This window comes from Diadema antillarum, unplaced genomic scaffold, assembly GCF_040938485.1.
Source record: "Diadema antillarum isolate AM-2024a unplaced genomic scaffold, OU_Dant_1.0 seq00000717_RagTag, whole genome shotgun sequence".
NCBI classification, from domain to species: domain Eukaryota; kingdom Metazoa; phylum Echinodermata; class Echinoidea; order Diadematoida; family Diadematidae; genus Diadema; species Diadema antillarum.
In genome coordinates, this window is record NW_027271621.1 from 1,123,151 (window position 1) to 1,138,698 (window position 15,548).

Here is a 15,548-nt window from a genome sequence, read left to right on the forward strand (position 1 = left end):
CCTGGCTTACTGACAGCCACAAATCCGTAAGAAACTCTTAAAGGGATCGTATAGTTTTGGTTGAGACCTAATTTCAGGTTTCTAACATTTTTTTTATGAGATAATGAGAAACCTCTTATGAAATATGAAAGAGCATATGATTTCATGAGGAATTCAACATTTATAGTGATGAAAATTGGTTTTGAAATGGCTGAGATATCCAAAACAGAGCGATTCTAATAAAGTGTGGGACCCACACTTTCTTACGATTGCTTTGTTTTACTTTGTTTTTGGATGTTTCAGTCATTCCAAACCCGATTTTCATCAGATAAACTTTGAATTCCTCTTAAAATGGTATGCCCGGTATTATTTCATAAGTGTTTTCTTGGTATCTTGCAAAAACTTAAAAGCCCAATTCTCATCTCCACCATTACTGTACCATCTCTTTAACTACTTGTCAAACTGTTTAACATTTCAAATCCTGTTTCAAGTGATCATTCAACTCTTTAATCTCAAAACCAGTAATGGAAAGTTTGATAATGCGCTAAGTTTTTACCTTCTGAAATTTATTGATGCTCAAGTACCCATTCATGCTTTCATAACTCTACAGTCGATAGAGCCTATAGCAAGCAGACCATTGAGACACTCATTGCATGTTCACATAATGACAAATTCAAACATTTGTGTTTAGGGTTGGTGTTGTATTGTTCCAATATAACAATGTAAGTCTAACACACAGGGACAGCTGGGGAAACATCAAATTTCCATTGGCAGAGCCATACCAAAGCACCAAATGGTTAGATGTTTAACCAAGGAGGTGGAAAAGCCACTTCCTTGGTTTAACCCTTTATCTGCCCAAGCACAGTTTAACTTGCCAAGCTTTTTCTGCAGCATTCAGTGGTCTTATCCAATCCTGACCTCATCTAAAAGTTAGCAGGCCTTCTCAGACATGCCTCAGCACAACAGAAAGGCCATGGTGACACAAAAAGGGATTAGGGGATAAGGTAATCTGTGTTCAATGACACTTCGTTCATTCACACTGGTCACTCTGGGGAGTCATCAGGGTGATTCAACAGGGAATCATCCGGTGATCGAACAGGGAATCAAAGTGGAACATTCGTGAAAAAATTTCTTTAAAACAAAATTGCATGAGTTCCGGATAGAATTTCTCTCGTCCGCCCTTCTACAGTGGAAGTATGAGTGATGGCGTACATGCCTGCACCAGCTCAAAGACATTGTTAGCATACTGACCTTAACTTCTCACCTATGAGTTTACCTGCAATGTCTTTCACACTTCAGCATCACCCTGGAGTTCCAGGAGACACTTAGGAGTTTAGCAGGAATGGTTCAAGGGTAAAATTTCCTAAAAGTCAACCAGTATTTTACCCCAAATTTCATCGGCAAGACCTTTACTATGAGATCTCCCAGGTTTGTCCGGGTGAAATTTGCTCAGTGTGAAAGGGGTATCAGACAGCTGTGCCCAGCAAAGAAAGCGTAAGGAGTGGCTGCCCGCAGGACCATACACGCATCAGTGCATCTTGGAGTATTGATGGGGAGGAAGGCTTTCAATCGTTTTCTTTCTATGAAACTTAGGGTGCTATAATGCAAATTTGGTGAAGTGTAGCACACAATGGAGTTGAAAGGAATGCAGGGTTTTCTTCTGGGAGGTGCGTCTGTAAAGACTGACTGAGAACTGAATTCTATTATAGGCAAAAGAGATTTAGAGAGTCTGGTTAGGGTATAGTGCTTTATACCCATTGTGGGAGTGTGATATTAAGCCATTTAGTACTTTGATTGTTATCTCTGACTGACTACTGGTAGAGACTGAAATTCCTAAGGTGATGCTTATAACTGCTCTCGAGTGGAGCTGACATTTGATTCACATTTCAAATCCTGCCGACTTTTTCCTTATGACCGGCTCTAAGGACAACAAATGTAATCAACTTAGTTCAGGACACTCCATCTCCGATAAACCCTCACAGTGTTTAATATAATCTGATAGTGATATTGGACATGTCATCCTTGATGGACACCTGTCGCAGAAAGAGAGGAGAGTAGAGCGAGCAGAGACCACACATTGTTTGTGTGTAAACTGTATTTCCGCTACGTACAGCATCAAAAGAGGAGCAGGTGGAATCAGCTACCACAGGCTTGCCTCCATTTGCATTGGATCCAGACACCACACTGGGAGTACTGTGATATATATTCATACATTCCTTTTTGGCTGTAATTTTGGGATGTGCAACTGTATTCCACTGGAATCGGGACTATAACTAGGTACCCAATTTATGCGTAAGTATACACATTCCATATTCCTTAATACTGTACGATAGAGTGAATTAAAAATATATTGCTGTCCTGTCTAACATTGGTCTTCCAAATCAAAAGATTCATTCACAAAAGGCTGAAATGGAAATGGAAAACGAAAAATCCAAGTATTTTGCCAATTTGCATGTCCCCTCACCAAGCCTAAATTTTCAAAATGGTAAGAAGAAAGAAAATTTAAATAAACCTAATGTGCAAATTTTAAAGAAATCACATTGAAAAGAGACTTAACATTATCTTTACACTCTCATTTTGAGAAAGCTCAAAGTTTTTGTGGGAGTAAAACACTTTAATATAATTATAGTTCATATTTGACTACATACAGTGTACTCATATAAATGTTATATTACAATCAGAATTTAGTGTTCACATGTGCAGATCATATGTTGACCGGAGTAACATGATGTCATCGACTGATATTTACAGATAAATAGTATGAAAACTTCATGAAATATTACATGATTGTTGTATCACTTGGCTCTCCTTCAGCATATGACTCACAAGGAAGAAAGAATTTGCTTGGTTGTGAATAAAGGGAATTAATTTCTTCCAGAGATAGTATGATAAATCATGGATAAACCTAATAAAGGGAGAATGAGAGGTGAGGTGAGGCATTGGGTATTTGCTACAACATCCAGTGGGTCACTGCTACTGTATACTGTAAAAGTGGATATTTTCGCGCGACTAATTTTTCGCACTCGGCGGGGTTAGAAAAGTTTCGCGTGTTTTTAATTCCGCGGAATCAAAACATCAACTACTGGAACATATGACAAGCAAAAATATTCGTGCGCTTTTATTTTCACGCTAGTTTCTGGTTGCGTGAAATGCGCGAAAATTTCAACACCGCGAAAATTTTCACTTTTACAGTAAACTGGCTTCAGTTCAGTGGTAGTACCGCTGCCCTTAAGTAGTAGGTGAAGCGAGTTCAAATCCCAGGCTAGTTCCTTCTTTTTCACTTGGTGTTCATTAATGATACAGAATGAGCAAGAGATCTTTAGAGAGAGTAACATTACAAAGAAACTGTGGAATTTGTATGAATCTACAATACTGGCAAATGTTTCACTTATGTACCTGACCATTTATCACACACATGTACAGGATAAAAATGTTCAAATTTACTTCAGTACATCTTTAAAAATCGAGCGAAGAAAGCAGAGGAAGTTTCAATAAAACTGGACATGACTCAGGATTGTCAAGGAATTTTGATGTTTTTATCTCAAGCTTTCACTAAAATTATACAAGCCACAACCACTATAAAATGCAAATAAATCAAGTCATTCAAAACTTTAATATACAAATGATATTCTGGTTTAATTTACCAACTTGCAAAAAACCCTCCCCTTACACGTCATCATTGCTAAGCTTTCACATTGTACTTTCATACAATCATTTAACAGGACAGACAATATTTACTCTTTTTTATTAAAATTCAAATGCAGGATTTATCGAAGACATTTGTATGGGTCAAAGGGAAACCTACAAGATTCCACAAAAACATTTTTTTTTTCTGCTGCAGCTATTATTAATCCATTTTGATTTTCCCACGCGGCATGACACCTATCAATTGATTGTATTTCACAAGTATCCAACCACAACAACAGACCCTCAATCGATGCACAGCGTGTGGTACAAGAAAGGTGAATGGGTGTCTTGCAAAAAAAAAAAAACCCAAAACAACGGTGTAGGGTTGAAGTATGGAGGGCTGCATACTTTGGAAGCATTGTGAATGCTGTATCATCCTGTATGATCCGGCAACACCTTCCAAGGGTCACAGTATTTGCATTCTGAAATAATAAATTGATGAAACGTGTCTACAGAAAAAAAAAAAAAAACTGCTGATATTCAATCTACTGTTTAGTGTCTTTATTAGAGCAAATTCATCATTGTAATCATTTTAAAAGCATGTCTGAATATTGTAATGTAAGATGTTTCCACAAAAGTGCACTTTGTTTTTACTCTACTGTCCATATAGCTGTTTATGATTTAGATAAACATGGCAAACTTCACTTTCTTGTCCCTGCAGGGGAAAAAAGTTGCTGAATGACAGTCACACTGCTTCACTTCTGAATCACCAAGGAACTGTCTAAGCATCCCATCATGATGTCTCCACCAGCTCTGAAGCTCCTCATCATCCTTCTCTGCACTGGGCTGGCCCTGGCCCAGAATCCTAGCACAACTGCCTCACCATGTCCACCTGGCTGTCACTGCAACTACATGACGCGAGTGGTTAGGTGTCAGTCCGATAGCTTCTCAAGCCTCCCAGCCAGCTTCCCATCCTACACCACCACTCTTACCCTCACTAACATTGCCCTGATGAACCTTCCAGCAGACTCCTTCAAGGGGCTCAGCGATCTGGTCTCCCTCGACCTTACTTCCTGCCAAATCAGTGAAATCAGCCCAGGAGCATTCAATGGCTTGGAAAACCTGCGCATCCTGACTCTACAGGTCAACCACCTGTCGATCTTGTCACCTGACATGTTTACAGGACTGGCTAGTCTTCGAGAGTTGAACCTTGCCAGGAACCTGCTGCAAAGTCTTCCAAAGGGTGCCTTTGAGAACACACCTAGTCTCCAAGTATTGGACTTAAGCAACAACCCACTGTTTCAGATAGACAATGAGACCTTCAGTGGGTTACCCAGTCTTGTTTCCCTACACATGAAACAGGGCCAACAGGTTGCCATTCCCGTTGCCTCAATACAAAACTTGACAAACTTGAGGACTCTAGATCTTTCCATGAATCCCATACCACTAGTTCCACCCCGGGCATTTGCCACCCTTGGTTCACTGAGCTTGCTATACCTAAACAACATGGCATTGAACTCGCTTGAAGAAGATGCATTTGAGGGACTTTATGACGTGACATCAATTGACCTTTCCTATAATTTCTTCCAAACATTGTCACCAGCAGTATTTCAAGCCTTAACAAGTTTGGACACTCTCATCCTTACTGGCAACGAATGGAACTGCAGTTGCCCAATGCAACCTTTCATCCAATGGCTCCGCCAGTCTGAAATTAATTACTACAGCACAAACTGGTATTGTGCAACCCCACGGCGCCACCAGGGACAAGTTGTGTATGGCTTAGCACTTCGCGACTTTGCTTGTGAACCAATCATTACAGTGGCTCCCTCTCACACCATACTTGATTACGGAGACAGAGCTACCTTTCAGTGCCAAGCCATTGGTGACCCAGCTCCAACAATCCAGTGGTACACACCAGATGGACGCATGGTGTCTTCTACTTCCAACGCGAATAATACCTACACTGCAGTATTTGGGACTGTGCTGGTAATTCAGTTTGCAAGGGAAGATTCCGTTGGTATCTACAACTGCTCTGCAGTCAATGCACGTGGCCAAGCATCTTCACGATTTCAAGTCATTGTTCAGGGCTTGCCTACTCCAACTGCAACACAAACACCTCCCCAGCCGGGCACACAGATCACACAAACCACAGCTACACCAATTGTTGTAGTGAATCGAATAACTTGCACAAACGCCTTTCTGCAAATATGGTCTACAGATGTGACAGACAACAGCATTAGTGTGTCGTGGACTCCTTACAATGGGCAAGAAGAGCTGAATGGTTACATTGTCCAAGTACATATCTTTGGTGATGTGCAGACAAGTTCCTACTATGTAAATTGGACAGATGCAACTTACCAGATAAGGAATCTGCTTCCAGGCACAGGCTACACAGTCTGCGCCTCCTACCTCCTGGAAAACTGCCCTCTAGTGACACCTAAGGAGCAGTGCAGGGAGATCATGACGCAAGGAGAAGACCTGTCTCTGACTGCACTTCGCACAAAGCATAGGAATGAGCTCATAGGAACAGCCCTGGCCTGTCTCCTGGGAACCCTATTTTTGATGGGTACCATCTTCCTCATCCTCTGGCATTGCAGAAAGCCTAGGAGGTACAAGCATTACGACTTCAAGAACACAAGGGATACCGCTACCTTTGCTGACATTCCTGAAGATGGCATTGACAATGACATCCTTGTTAGCAATGCAGAGGTACCCTACCCTGCTTCTTCTCCTCCTCATAGTAAGGTTGACATGGAAGACAAGAGCTACACAAACCTGGCCATCCATCCCGCAGACACCAGCGAAAATGAGTATGTCAGCCATCCATTGCCAAATGGCACCGCAAACCAACATACCCAACCAGGCAGAGTTGAGCACTCGGCAGATGTCCATTCTGACCTTGTGGAGCCTCCCCCAGGGTACAGTGACAGTGGGGTTGATACTCAGGAGGAACTAAATGCAACAGACTCAACAGCATCCCTGAAATCCACCAGTACGACACCACCTGATGAAGAGAACTTGGCAGTGACCAAGGAACAAAAGGACGACCCCTCAAAGGTGAAGAAAACTAAACAATCCCTTAGTTCAGAAGACAGTACTGAAAGCGATGAAATCGAAATGACCAACATTGGAATTCCTCCATCACAAAATGGAGATGTATTGGAAAGTTTTGAAGTAGAAGTTGTGTAATTTGGTCTATTAATCTAGTAACTATACTGAAACTGAATACTGAATTATTGCACTTCTTACAGTGGAACATCGTTACGAGATTGGATATAGCGAGATACTTGGTATACCAAGGTCCTCTTGCCAGTCCCATTCCTTTTATATTCTTTTGTTTTTTGTCCGTCATATAACAATATCTGATAAAACAAGGAAATTTTAGTGGACCTAACAGCTCCATACATGAAGTTCCCCTGTAATAATACTTATGCTCATTATACAGCCAAGTTCTTGCAAGTTCTAATCATGCTTACTGTAAATTCTTAAGGTATTATTCAACTCAAGATTGCAGCAAACTAATGCAAACTATTTTTTTTTTACTAACTCTTTCTTTGCAGGACAGCGAAATGAATGTGAAAGACATTGTGGTCTATGAAACAATTCAAGAGTGAGACTATCTGAGTGCAATGTTTATGGCATTGCTCTTCCCTTGCTTACGTGTATACTCACTGCTACATTCATAAGATTTATTCACATAAGTATATATCAATTATCATACATTTAAAAGAATTTCAATGTTGTCATACAGGCATTATATCATCATGGTGTTGTTTTCACATACTGTAAAAGTGGAAATTTTCAGTGTGGAAATTTCTGGGCATTCTACACAACCAGAAACTAGCCTGAAAGTAAAAGCAGGCAAATGATTTTGCTTGCCAATGTTCAAGCAGTTAATGTCTTGATTCTGCAGAATTCTGACAAACACGCAAACTTCATCTTACCTGACTGAGCATGAAAAAGTACTCCTGCAAAAATATTCACATTTATACTACCATAGTACAAATTTTTATCCACACATGTAAACTCATTTATATATATTGATTTGACAATATATATTAGTTCATCCACACAGGCAAGGATATTTGGTGATTATTGTTGAGGGTAAAAAAGTGAATTAACTTTGAATATGACGTTGTACTTGGGAAATGTCATCATGTAACAACTTACTAACAACTTGTTTTAGTTTGCTATCTACCATTCGATGATGCAAAAATATGAAAAGGAAAATATAAAATCACTACTGGTGCAAATTGACAGGGACTGGGAGCTCAGTCAACTTCATTATTTCACCAAAAAAGAAAAGACAAAGAGGTGTACAGGACCAAAATACAAACCAACAATATTCAATTTGAAATGGGAAGGTTTTATGACAAGTTGATGAATCATTGATTATTTTATAATTGTGTTCTTATGATTGTCAAAGAAATGTGTAGCATAATATAAAACATATGACAGCGCTTCAGTATGTTTCATAAGTGATGATTTTTACTTAGCTGGTATCATCATATACACATCTTTTATATACACTGATAAATATCAAGACGAGCATGTCCATATTTCTAACCTGTTGGGAATACAGTGTAAGGTATCAAATTTACCACACACCTTTCCCTCATAAACATCCTGAGTTGGGTTTTCCATCTTCTCCAATAATAAAATGCTATGGTAATGTTGTTGACTGATACAAGCGGTATTTTTTTTTTATTCCTTACTTCTGAACTCTCATCTCCCTATCGCAAATTAATGTACACATCTCGTCACTAGCAGCAAGGTCCATATGATAGTCGAACGCTTTATGCAAATGAATGAGGGTATCTTGTGCATCCACATGAAACATGTGGAAGTCAAGCAAGAACACATTTTCGGTGTTCACTTGTGTAGGTTCCAGTACCAGGTAATGCCTCAGTACAGTGGAGTGCATGCAGCAAGCACCCACGGAGCATCTATTAAGCAAATAATCACCGTTGGTGAAGGTGATGGGACAAACTATCACTTTCGAGGCGATCTGGATGTAGAGCTCTTTCCGAAGCGCAGCTGGGGAAAGATAGCGCACACATTCAGATCGCCCAGGAAGTGATAGCTTGTCTCATTGCCTGAAACTAAAAGTTGATTATTTGCTTTATATTCCACATCTAGGGTTCTAGATATTCCCATTTTATTCCACATCTGAAACCGTTTTAGCTGTCTTTAGGTATCCTCAGGGCTCAGGCTACCTAGTTTACTTTATGACGTATGCGCGTAGATGACAAAACAAAAAATTTGCTCCGCACCCCGCGCATGGCACCGAAATAAAAGTGCGTTGCACTGTGGTCTATCACTTGACCAAGGTCAAATGATAGACCATAGTGCAACGCACTTTCATTTCGCGCGTACTCAAAATTGTAAGTTATATCACGCATTAGGACTGAGTGAACTAAGAGATCAGTGAAACAAAATGACTATCATCATAGAGAATGACGAACTTTTCTTCTCCGGTGATGTGATGGGCAAAACTTCACTTTATCATGTGATCAGCTCTTGACCAATCCTATAGCAAGATTCTTAGTATGTGGAATATAATGTAACATACCACTGTATGCATGCATGATAGTGATTACCTTTACTCTTATTGTAGTCTGTCACCCACTTTTCTACCAATTTTCGTCGTGGTTTCAATCCTGCAAAATGTGATGTAGCTTTGTTTTAGGACTAAAGTCGCAAACTTGATACACATGAGGTACAAGCAGCTGCAATGTTCAATGGGATAATGGAGTCATGCAGCCATCTCAAGCTTGAGCTCCATGAAAGATGTCAAGTAATCACGTCTAATTTTTTTCTTTACATAATTACTAAAATATTGTCTCTTCACAATCAAAAACGTACAAGTAAGAGCTAAAGTGTATGCTGTGCATCAGTCACAGAGTTTATAAAACATTTACTGATTTTGTTTGTTTTGATGTGATATCTGTTTATTCGTTTCACTGGAGTGCACAAAACTCTACTTTTATTGATCAATGCCCAGAAGTGGAACGCTTCATGAGTAAGGTAAGGCATGCCTAATAGGCATACCTTCACGGATTTACAGGGTTGAGCTGTCAACCTTCAGGCCACACAAAAATGTCTTTATGCTTGCCTGCTTGGGAGTTTTTGTTGTTGTTGTTGTTGTTATTGTTGTTGGTTGTTTTTTTTTTCTCTCCTGGTTGGGTGGAGTGTGGATAACTTTCTTTTTTTTTGTCATAAACTCAAGGAAATCAGAAGGGATTTGGCATGTAATAAAGAGCAAAGTCACGATTTTCAACACTTTGTTGATGATATCTGAATGGAACCAGGGCAAGGTTGAGCTTCCAACCATGGACCTACCATATGTAGGTCCATTTGTGGTTATTTCATTCATCGATAAACACATAGATTAGAAACTCCAAAATCCCTTCTTAAGATGGGATGAAAAGCACTAGGACTGTAATGGCCCACTTGGGCAAAAGAAAGCAAGGGATCAAAGCACTATTTCTGTAAATGATCCAAGAGTATCTGTTGTTTGCAATTCTCGCTATCGCCAATGACGTAAAAAGTACCCGGATGTTGATTTAAGCGTCATTTACGGTGCATTATGGGATAGTCCGGTTGCAAAGTCACTTCCGTTCGTACGCGCGTGATACGTGACTAATGCTATTTATACACACAACCGACTGTATTCTACGTGTACTTCCGGTTTTCTCAACTTGAATTACAGCTTTAATATGATTTGAAATTTCTCCATTCTTAAGAAATTGCTGTTAATACAACTATTGGTTGTTGCTGCGAAGCTGCCATGTGTTGTTCGCACGACAATAAATGAAAAAAATCTGCAGAAATAGGACCCTTACTGGCATGCGAGACGTGACGTGGCAGCGTGGTTGAAGTTTGCGGGTGACTCCACAGCGCAGTACGTGCACGCGCGACTTACTAGTAGTGGTAGTAGCACTAGGTACTAGCACCGAACTAGTTTTAGCTCAGTGGGTACTGTAGGCCTACTAGTAGTGCCTACGTACATACATTGTACGTACTTACTTGGAAGAAATTGCTTCGGAGACAGGATAAGTTCGAGATCACTGTTCATTCCCGATTGTGTTCGCGACATTTCGACAGAGAACAAAAAATAAAGAAAAAAGATGGGCATTCCATGACGATATACTGTACGTATATCCAGGTGGGTGAATATTTTCCAGCATATTTTCAGCGTATGCAGAGATGACTGATCTGTGATGTGCACATCGATCGCATGATCAAGCAGTACGCTGTGCCGGTATGTGTTAGCTTATGCGCTGCGTGCAGAGTGGTGCATGCTAATGCAAGGCCGGCCGCCGGCGGGGACTACAGTGTACGAGTATGACAGGCCTGGCCACTCGCTGGCTCGGGCGGTACAGCGGCCTACTGTACTAGTATCCGTGGTCGGCGCTGCGCTATAGGTAAGGTACACGTACGCGCACGCTAGCGTTGTGCAAATTATGCCCCGTGCCGGAAGTGCCCTTGCTACCAAGTGCACTAAATCTTGACGAAAAAGCCACATCCGGGTACTTTTTACGTCATTGGCGATAGCGAGAATTGCACTGAAGACAGTGCAACATTATGGCATCGTGACTTGGATATATCTCAGTCATAGTGAGATGAGTGCTTCTGCCCACTGCCTGGCATCTATTAGAACATGCTAGGTCTTATCTATGAACATTTAAGACTCATATCACTTGCTGCCTTTTGTCACAACTAGGCAATTTTAGTGTTAGTGTTTACATTTAGTGCAATAAACAAATATGAATGAAGGTTGAAATGTAGCACATTCATGTGTATTATGGTGACATGCTGGCTCGGTTCACTAACACTCTATAGAAACTTTGCAATGAGTTACTAAGTGTATCTTCATATCTTATATGATTTAACTTGCCTTATTTACAAACTTACTGAGATGTTAAAATGACATGAAAATAGTATACAGTATTTTCATGAAAACACTTTTAGAACTCAAGGACGTGAAGAATATAGTATAGAAATACAAGTATCTTCTCCGCATTTATATATGTTTATGTAACTATATAATGACTGCTATACATTGTATCAAGTTTCTTGTGCTTACACTGTAAATCTCTACTGTTATTAATCATCCATTTGCTTAAAACATGTTTGTAACTAAGTTGAATCTGCCAGATTTTAGTACAACTGAGAACTGTTACAGTTGTAATAGTTCTTCCTCAAGAAAACAGTACCATTTTTGGCTTTTTTCATTCATGGTAAATTCATTTGCTTGTTAATAAACATCTACCAAAAGATATTTTTCTATTAAAGCATGCTGCTGTTAGATTTGATTTGATTTCTTTAATGTGAATTATCCCCTGAAACAAAATTATCATGTAACAGGGTTTTTTTAACATTGTATACTTTACATTGGTTACTTTTTGGATCATTACTAGTGGCATGTTTTGTACAAGACGTAATATGAGCTTGATTTTTTTATGTAGTTTCAAATCTCTGCAATGCTCCAAGAAATTCCAACCTGTAGGAAGTACAGGCCAAACCCAGTAGGTGTCCACGACACCAAAGATGGCATCAGTTCATGCTCCAGGTATTAAGTCTGAATGATAAACTTTGGCATAGCAAAATGTTTTAATCACAAAGAAGAAACTACTCTCGAGAAGTGAATTTCAAATTCTTGGCAGCAGCAACAAATGTTTTCCAATGCTTGATCATCACTATCAGCCACTTTTCATACACCTAAACCTGAGATGACACATCTCCTTTGACAAAATTGATCCTCTTGTTAAGCTTTCTTTTTAGCGAGATACTCCCAAGAAAACTCAGGAGTATCTTCGTCGGAGGAAAAGGTCATGGTAGTTCCCCCGACCTGAGGAATTTACCACGACCTCGTTAAGACGGGCACTACTCTGACCTTTCCTTCGACCAAGTTTCCTCCGACCCTTCTTCCGAAGTTACTCTGACCAAAACTGCCTTCGTCTGAATGCAGTTTCTGAATCTCGGAAATCCTGGTTATTCAAGTGTGGTTGTTTGTTTGGTTTTGGCTTGTTTTTTGTTTTGTTTTTTTGTCAGTGCTACTTGTAGCATTCAAATCGAGAGTGGAATTTGAATTCGTAAATGAAATTTAAATTTGTGATTCTAATTCAGTTACAGATGTCCTATGAAATGGTATTTTGAGTGATTTTTTTTCACTAGAATCCTCATTTAAATAGCAAATAATCTCTCTTGTGTGACCACTCATACATACTTTAAATTTGGGAACACCATCACTTGTAGTCATCTGGCAATTTCTCAGCAGTATAATCCACTTACTGTTTTGCACATTGAAATCCTGCCATATTTTAGTGATAGAAAAATAATTGACAGAATATGACAAGTTGCTCTAATGTAACAGGAGTGCTTTTACATTTATTTGCATAAACAAGGCATTCCAAGAACAGTTTCCGAAGGGTGCTCTGAATCTACGATGAAACTTGAATGTATGTTGTGTAGAAAGTTTGGGTTAATATATGAATTTGTTGCTGAACTGAGAAACAAAAGTGATCAATAACATTATGGTACAGCCAATGTGCAAAATATTTCCTGACCTCATTGTTAAGCCCTGTCACAGGTGCACTGTGGGGAAACTTTAGAGGCATTGTTGATTCCAGTTGTCCAGCTGGCATCTACACTAATAAATGTGTGCGATCAATGTGCACACTTTGGTTAGTGCTACTATACTCTTTAATTTTGATAACATTTAAAAAAAAACATGAGAGTTCACATTTTCTCAGTTTTACTGATTTGCAGTCTCCACGTCATTCATTGCTGTGATGCTGCAATGTGTTGGTCACTGGTTGGTTGAGAAAATGTTCAAAATTACCCCAGCATTGGGCTAGTATGTTAAATTAGCTAAGTATGCGATATGCGTATATTGCTTTTGCATGGTTTCTACAATGTATCTGATACATTTTAGGGTATTGCGAGCTGTCCCGACAAGCAAGAAGCAGTCTAGATGGGATTCAACTCCGCCCTCAAGCTATATCACAGTGCACCCGATAGAGGGCTGGCCGAGAGACACTTGCGGATTGGCAATGCCCTAAATTATCACATGCTTTGAGTACGATATCGTCTAGGTCAACACTTAGCTGAAAGTATCATAACCAGTGACTGCAACTGAGTGTAAAAGGGATATCATGGGCATTATCTGTGTTGTGTGCAGTGTAGGTGACAACTGCTAACAGCGTTTGACTTTTGATATAATTGATACCGGACAATAAACGAATGATGTTAAATTATTCATGGCTGAAGAGACTCTCAAGTATTTTCTCATGGCACTGTTCACTCGATTCTACCAAAATATCTAGTTTCCACATACAATGTGTACTACATGTATATCTTTAAAAGAACTACATGTAGATGATAGAAAGTCTCATGGCACTGTTCACTCGATTCTACCAAAATATCTAGTTTCCACATACAATGTGTACTACATGTATATCTTTAAAAGAACTACATGTAGATGATAGAAAGTCTCATGGCACTGTTCACTTGATTCTACCAAAATATCTAGTTTCCACATACAATGTGTACTATATCTTTAAAAGAACTACATTTAGATGATAGAAAGTTTGTACAGAGCTGCTATATCAGGTAGTAAATTTTTGTTCATTAAGTTGGATATTGAATAATGACAACCAAGGAGGTTTAAGAGATGGAGTTCCAACTGGCTGTAATCATTCAAACAGTTGTCACTTTTCTATTGATGTACAAAAGAATTCCACAGGTGCATCTGTGCCTTTGGTGATGGGGTTTGATGCCGCCGTCTTGCTGAGCAATCTGAAGATTCATTTTGAACGTTAACTTAATGTTGGCTATATTTTGCTGGTTTATCTATTAAATGAAACGAAATCTCACTTAATGCTAAAGCTCATTAAACAAAGGCCAATCCCTTCAAGAAATATGTGCAAAAGTGTAAATCAGAGCTGTATCATGTGAAAGTGTTTAAAACCATACCCTCCCGGAAAGCCGGTTTTATCACTTTTCCACTTAATTCCTCCAAATAAAACTGATATGGAATAATCTTCGAGTATAATTCGATATTAATAGATATATCAGATTAGTGGCCGGGCACGGCCAGTCGAGTAATTTTCATTTTCATTTCATCATTTTTTGCGCAATTTCTATTCGTGCATCCCCGTGTCTTTACCATTATATACCACCTATCTTTTATAAGTAGGGATGGCGAAAAGTAATTACCATCACAAAGACATATTTTCGTTAGAAAGTGGCTGATGATTATGCAATGAGACATGAGTCAATTGTCTTCCTATCTGCGCGGCAGATCCAGTTTGCCACATGCTTCAAATACTTTCGAGTGGCGGCATCAAACGTGACTTCAAAGGAAATACGACAGTTGTGACTCCACTCTCTTGAACCTCCTTGTGACGACTAAGCAATATCATGAACTCACTGCAATCAAAGGGATGAATGTCAAACATATAAACTTGTGAAATGACTGATATATCATGTATACAGGTTGTATGTACTGTATATTTTGATACTAAATGTAACACATGTCTACATGGTAGTCATATTGTAGATACCAGAATGTAATACTTGAGCAATAATTCTCATTTTTCTACAGACTGCTTAACCAAAGCTTGTGAGTCATACAAGACATGAATATGCAATACTGTAAAAGTGGAAATTTTCGCGGTGTTGAAATTTACGCGCATTTCACGCAACCAGAAACTAGCGCGAAAACAAAAGCACGCGAATATTTTTGCATGCCATAATGTTCCTGTGCGTGATGTCTTGATTCCACAGAATTAAAAACACGCGAAACTCTTCTCACCCGGCCAAGCGCGAAAAATTAGTCGCGCGAAAATCCACTTTTACAGTATGCCCATTCAGCTGACATATATGATGTACCATCTATTTTGATTCTGTATCATAATTTTGTCCTTAGTTATTAA

At 39.3% G+C, this 15,548-nt stretch overlaps 2 protein-coding genes across 2 annotated transcripts in view; one reads left to right on the forward strand and one right to left on the reverse strand.

Annotated features, from left to right (window-relative positions):
- LOC139737975 (uncharacterized) overlaps positions 1-15,548 on the reverse strand; it is a 48,330-nt gene that overhangs the window by 1,679 nt on the left and 31,103 nt on the right. The window lies entirely within an intron of this gene.
- On the forward strand, positions 4,405-6,795 carry LOC139737965 (uncharacterized). Its single transcript, XM_071648633.1, has one exon. The coding sequence runs from the start codon at positions 4,405-4,407 to the stop codon at positions 6,793-6,795; it is 2,391 nt and encodes a 796-aa protein (XP_071504734.1).

Excerpts from the sequence above, each read along its gene's own strand:
- LOC139737965 (XM_071648633.1), top strand. The coding sequence starts at position 4,405 with ATGTCTCCACCAGCTCTGAAGCTCCTCATCATCCTTCTCTGCACTGGG.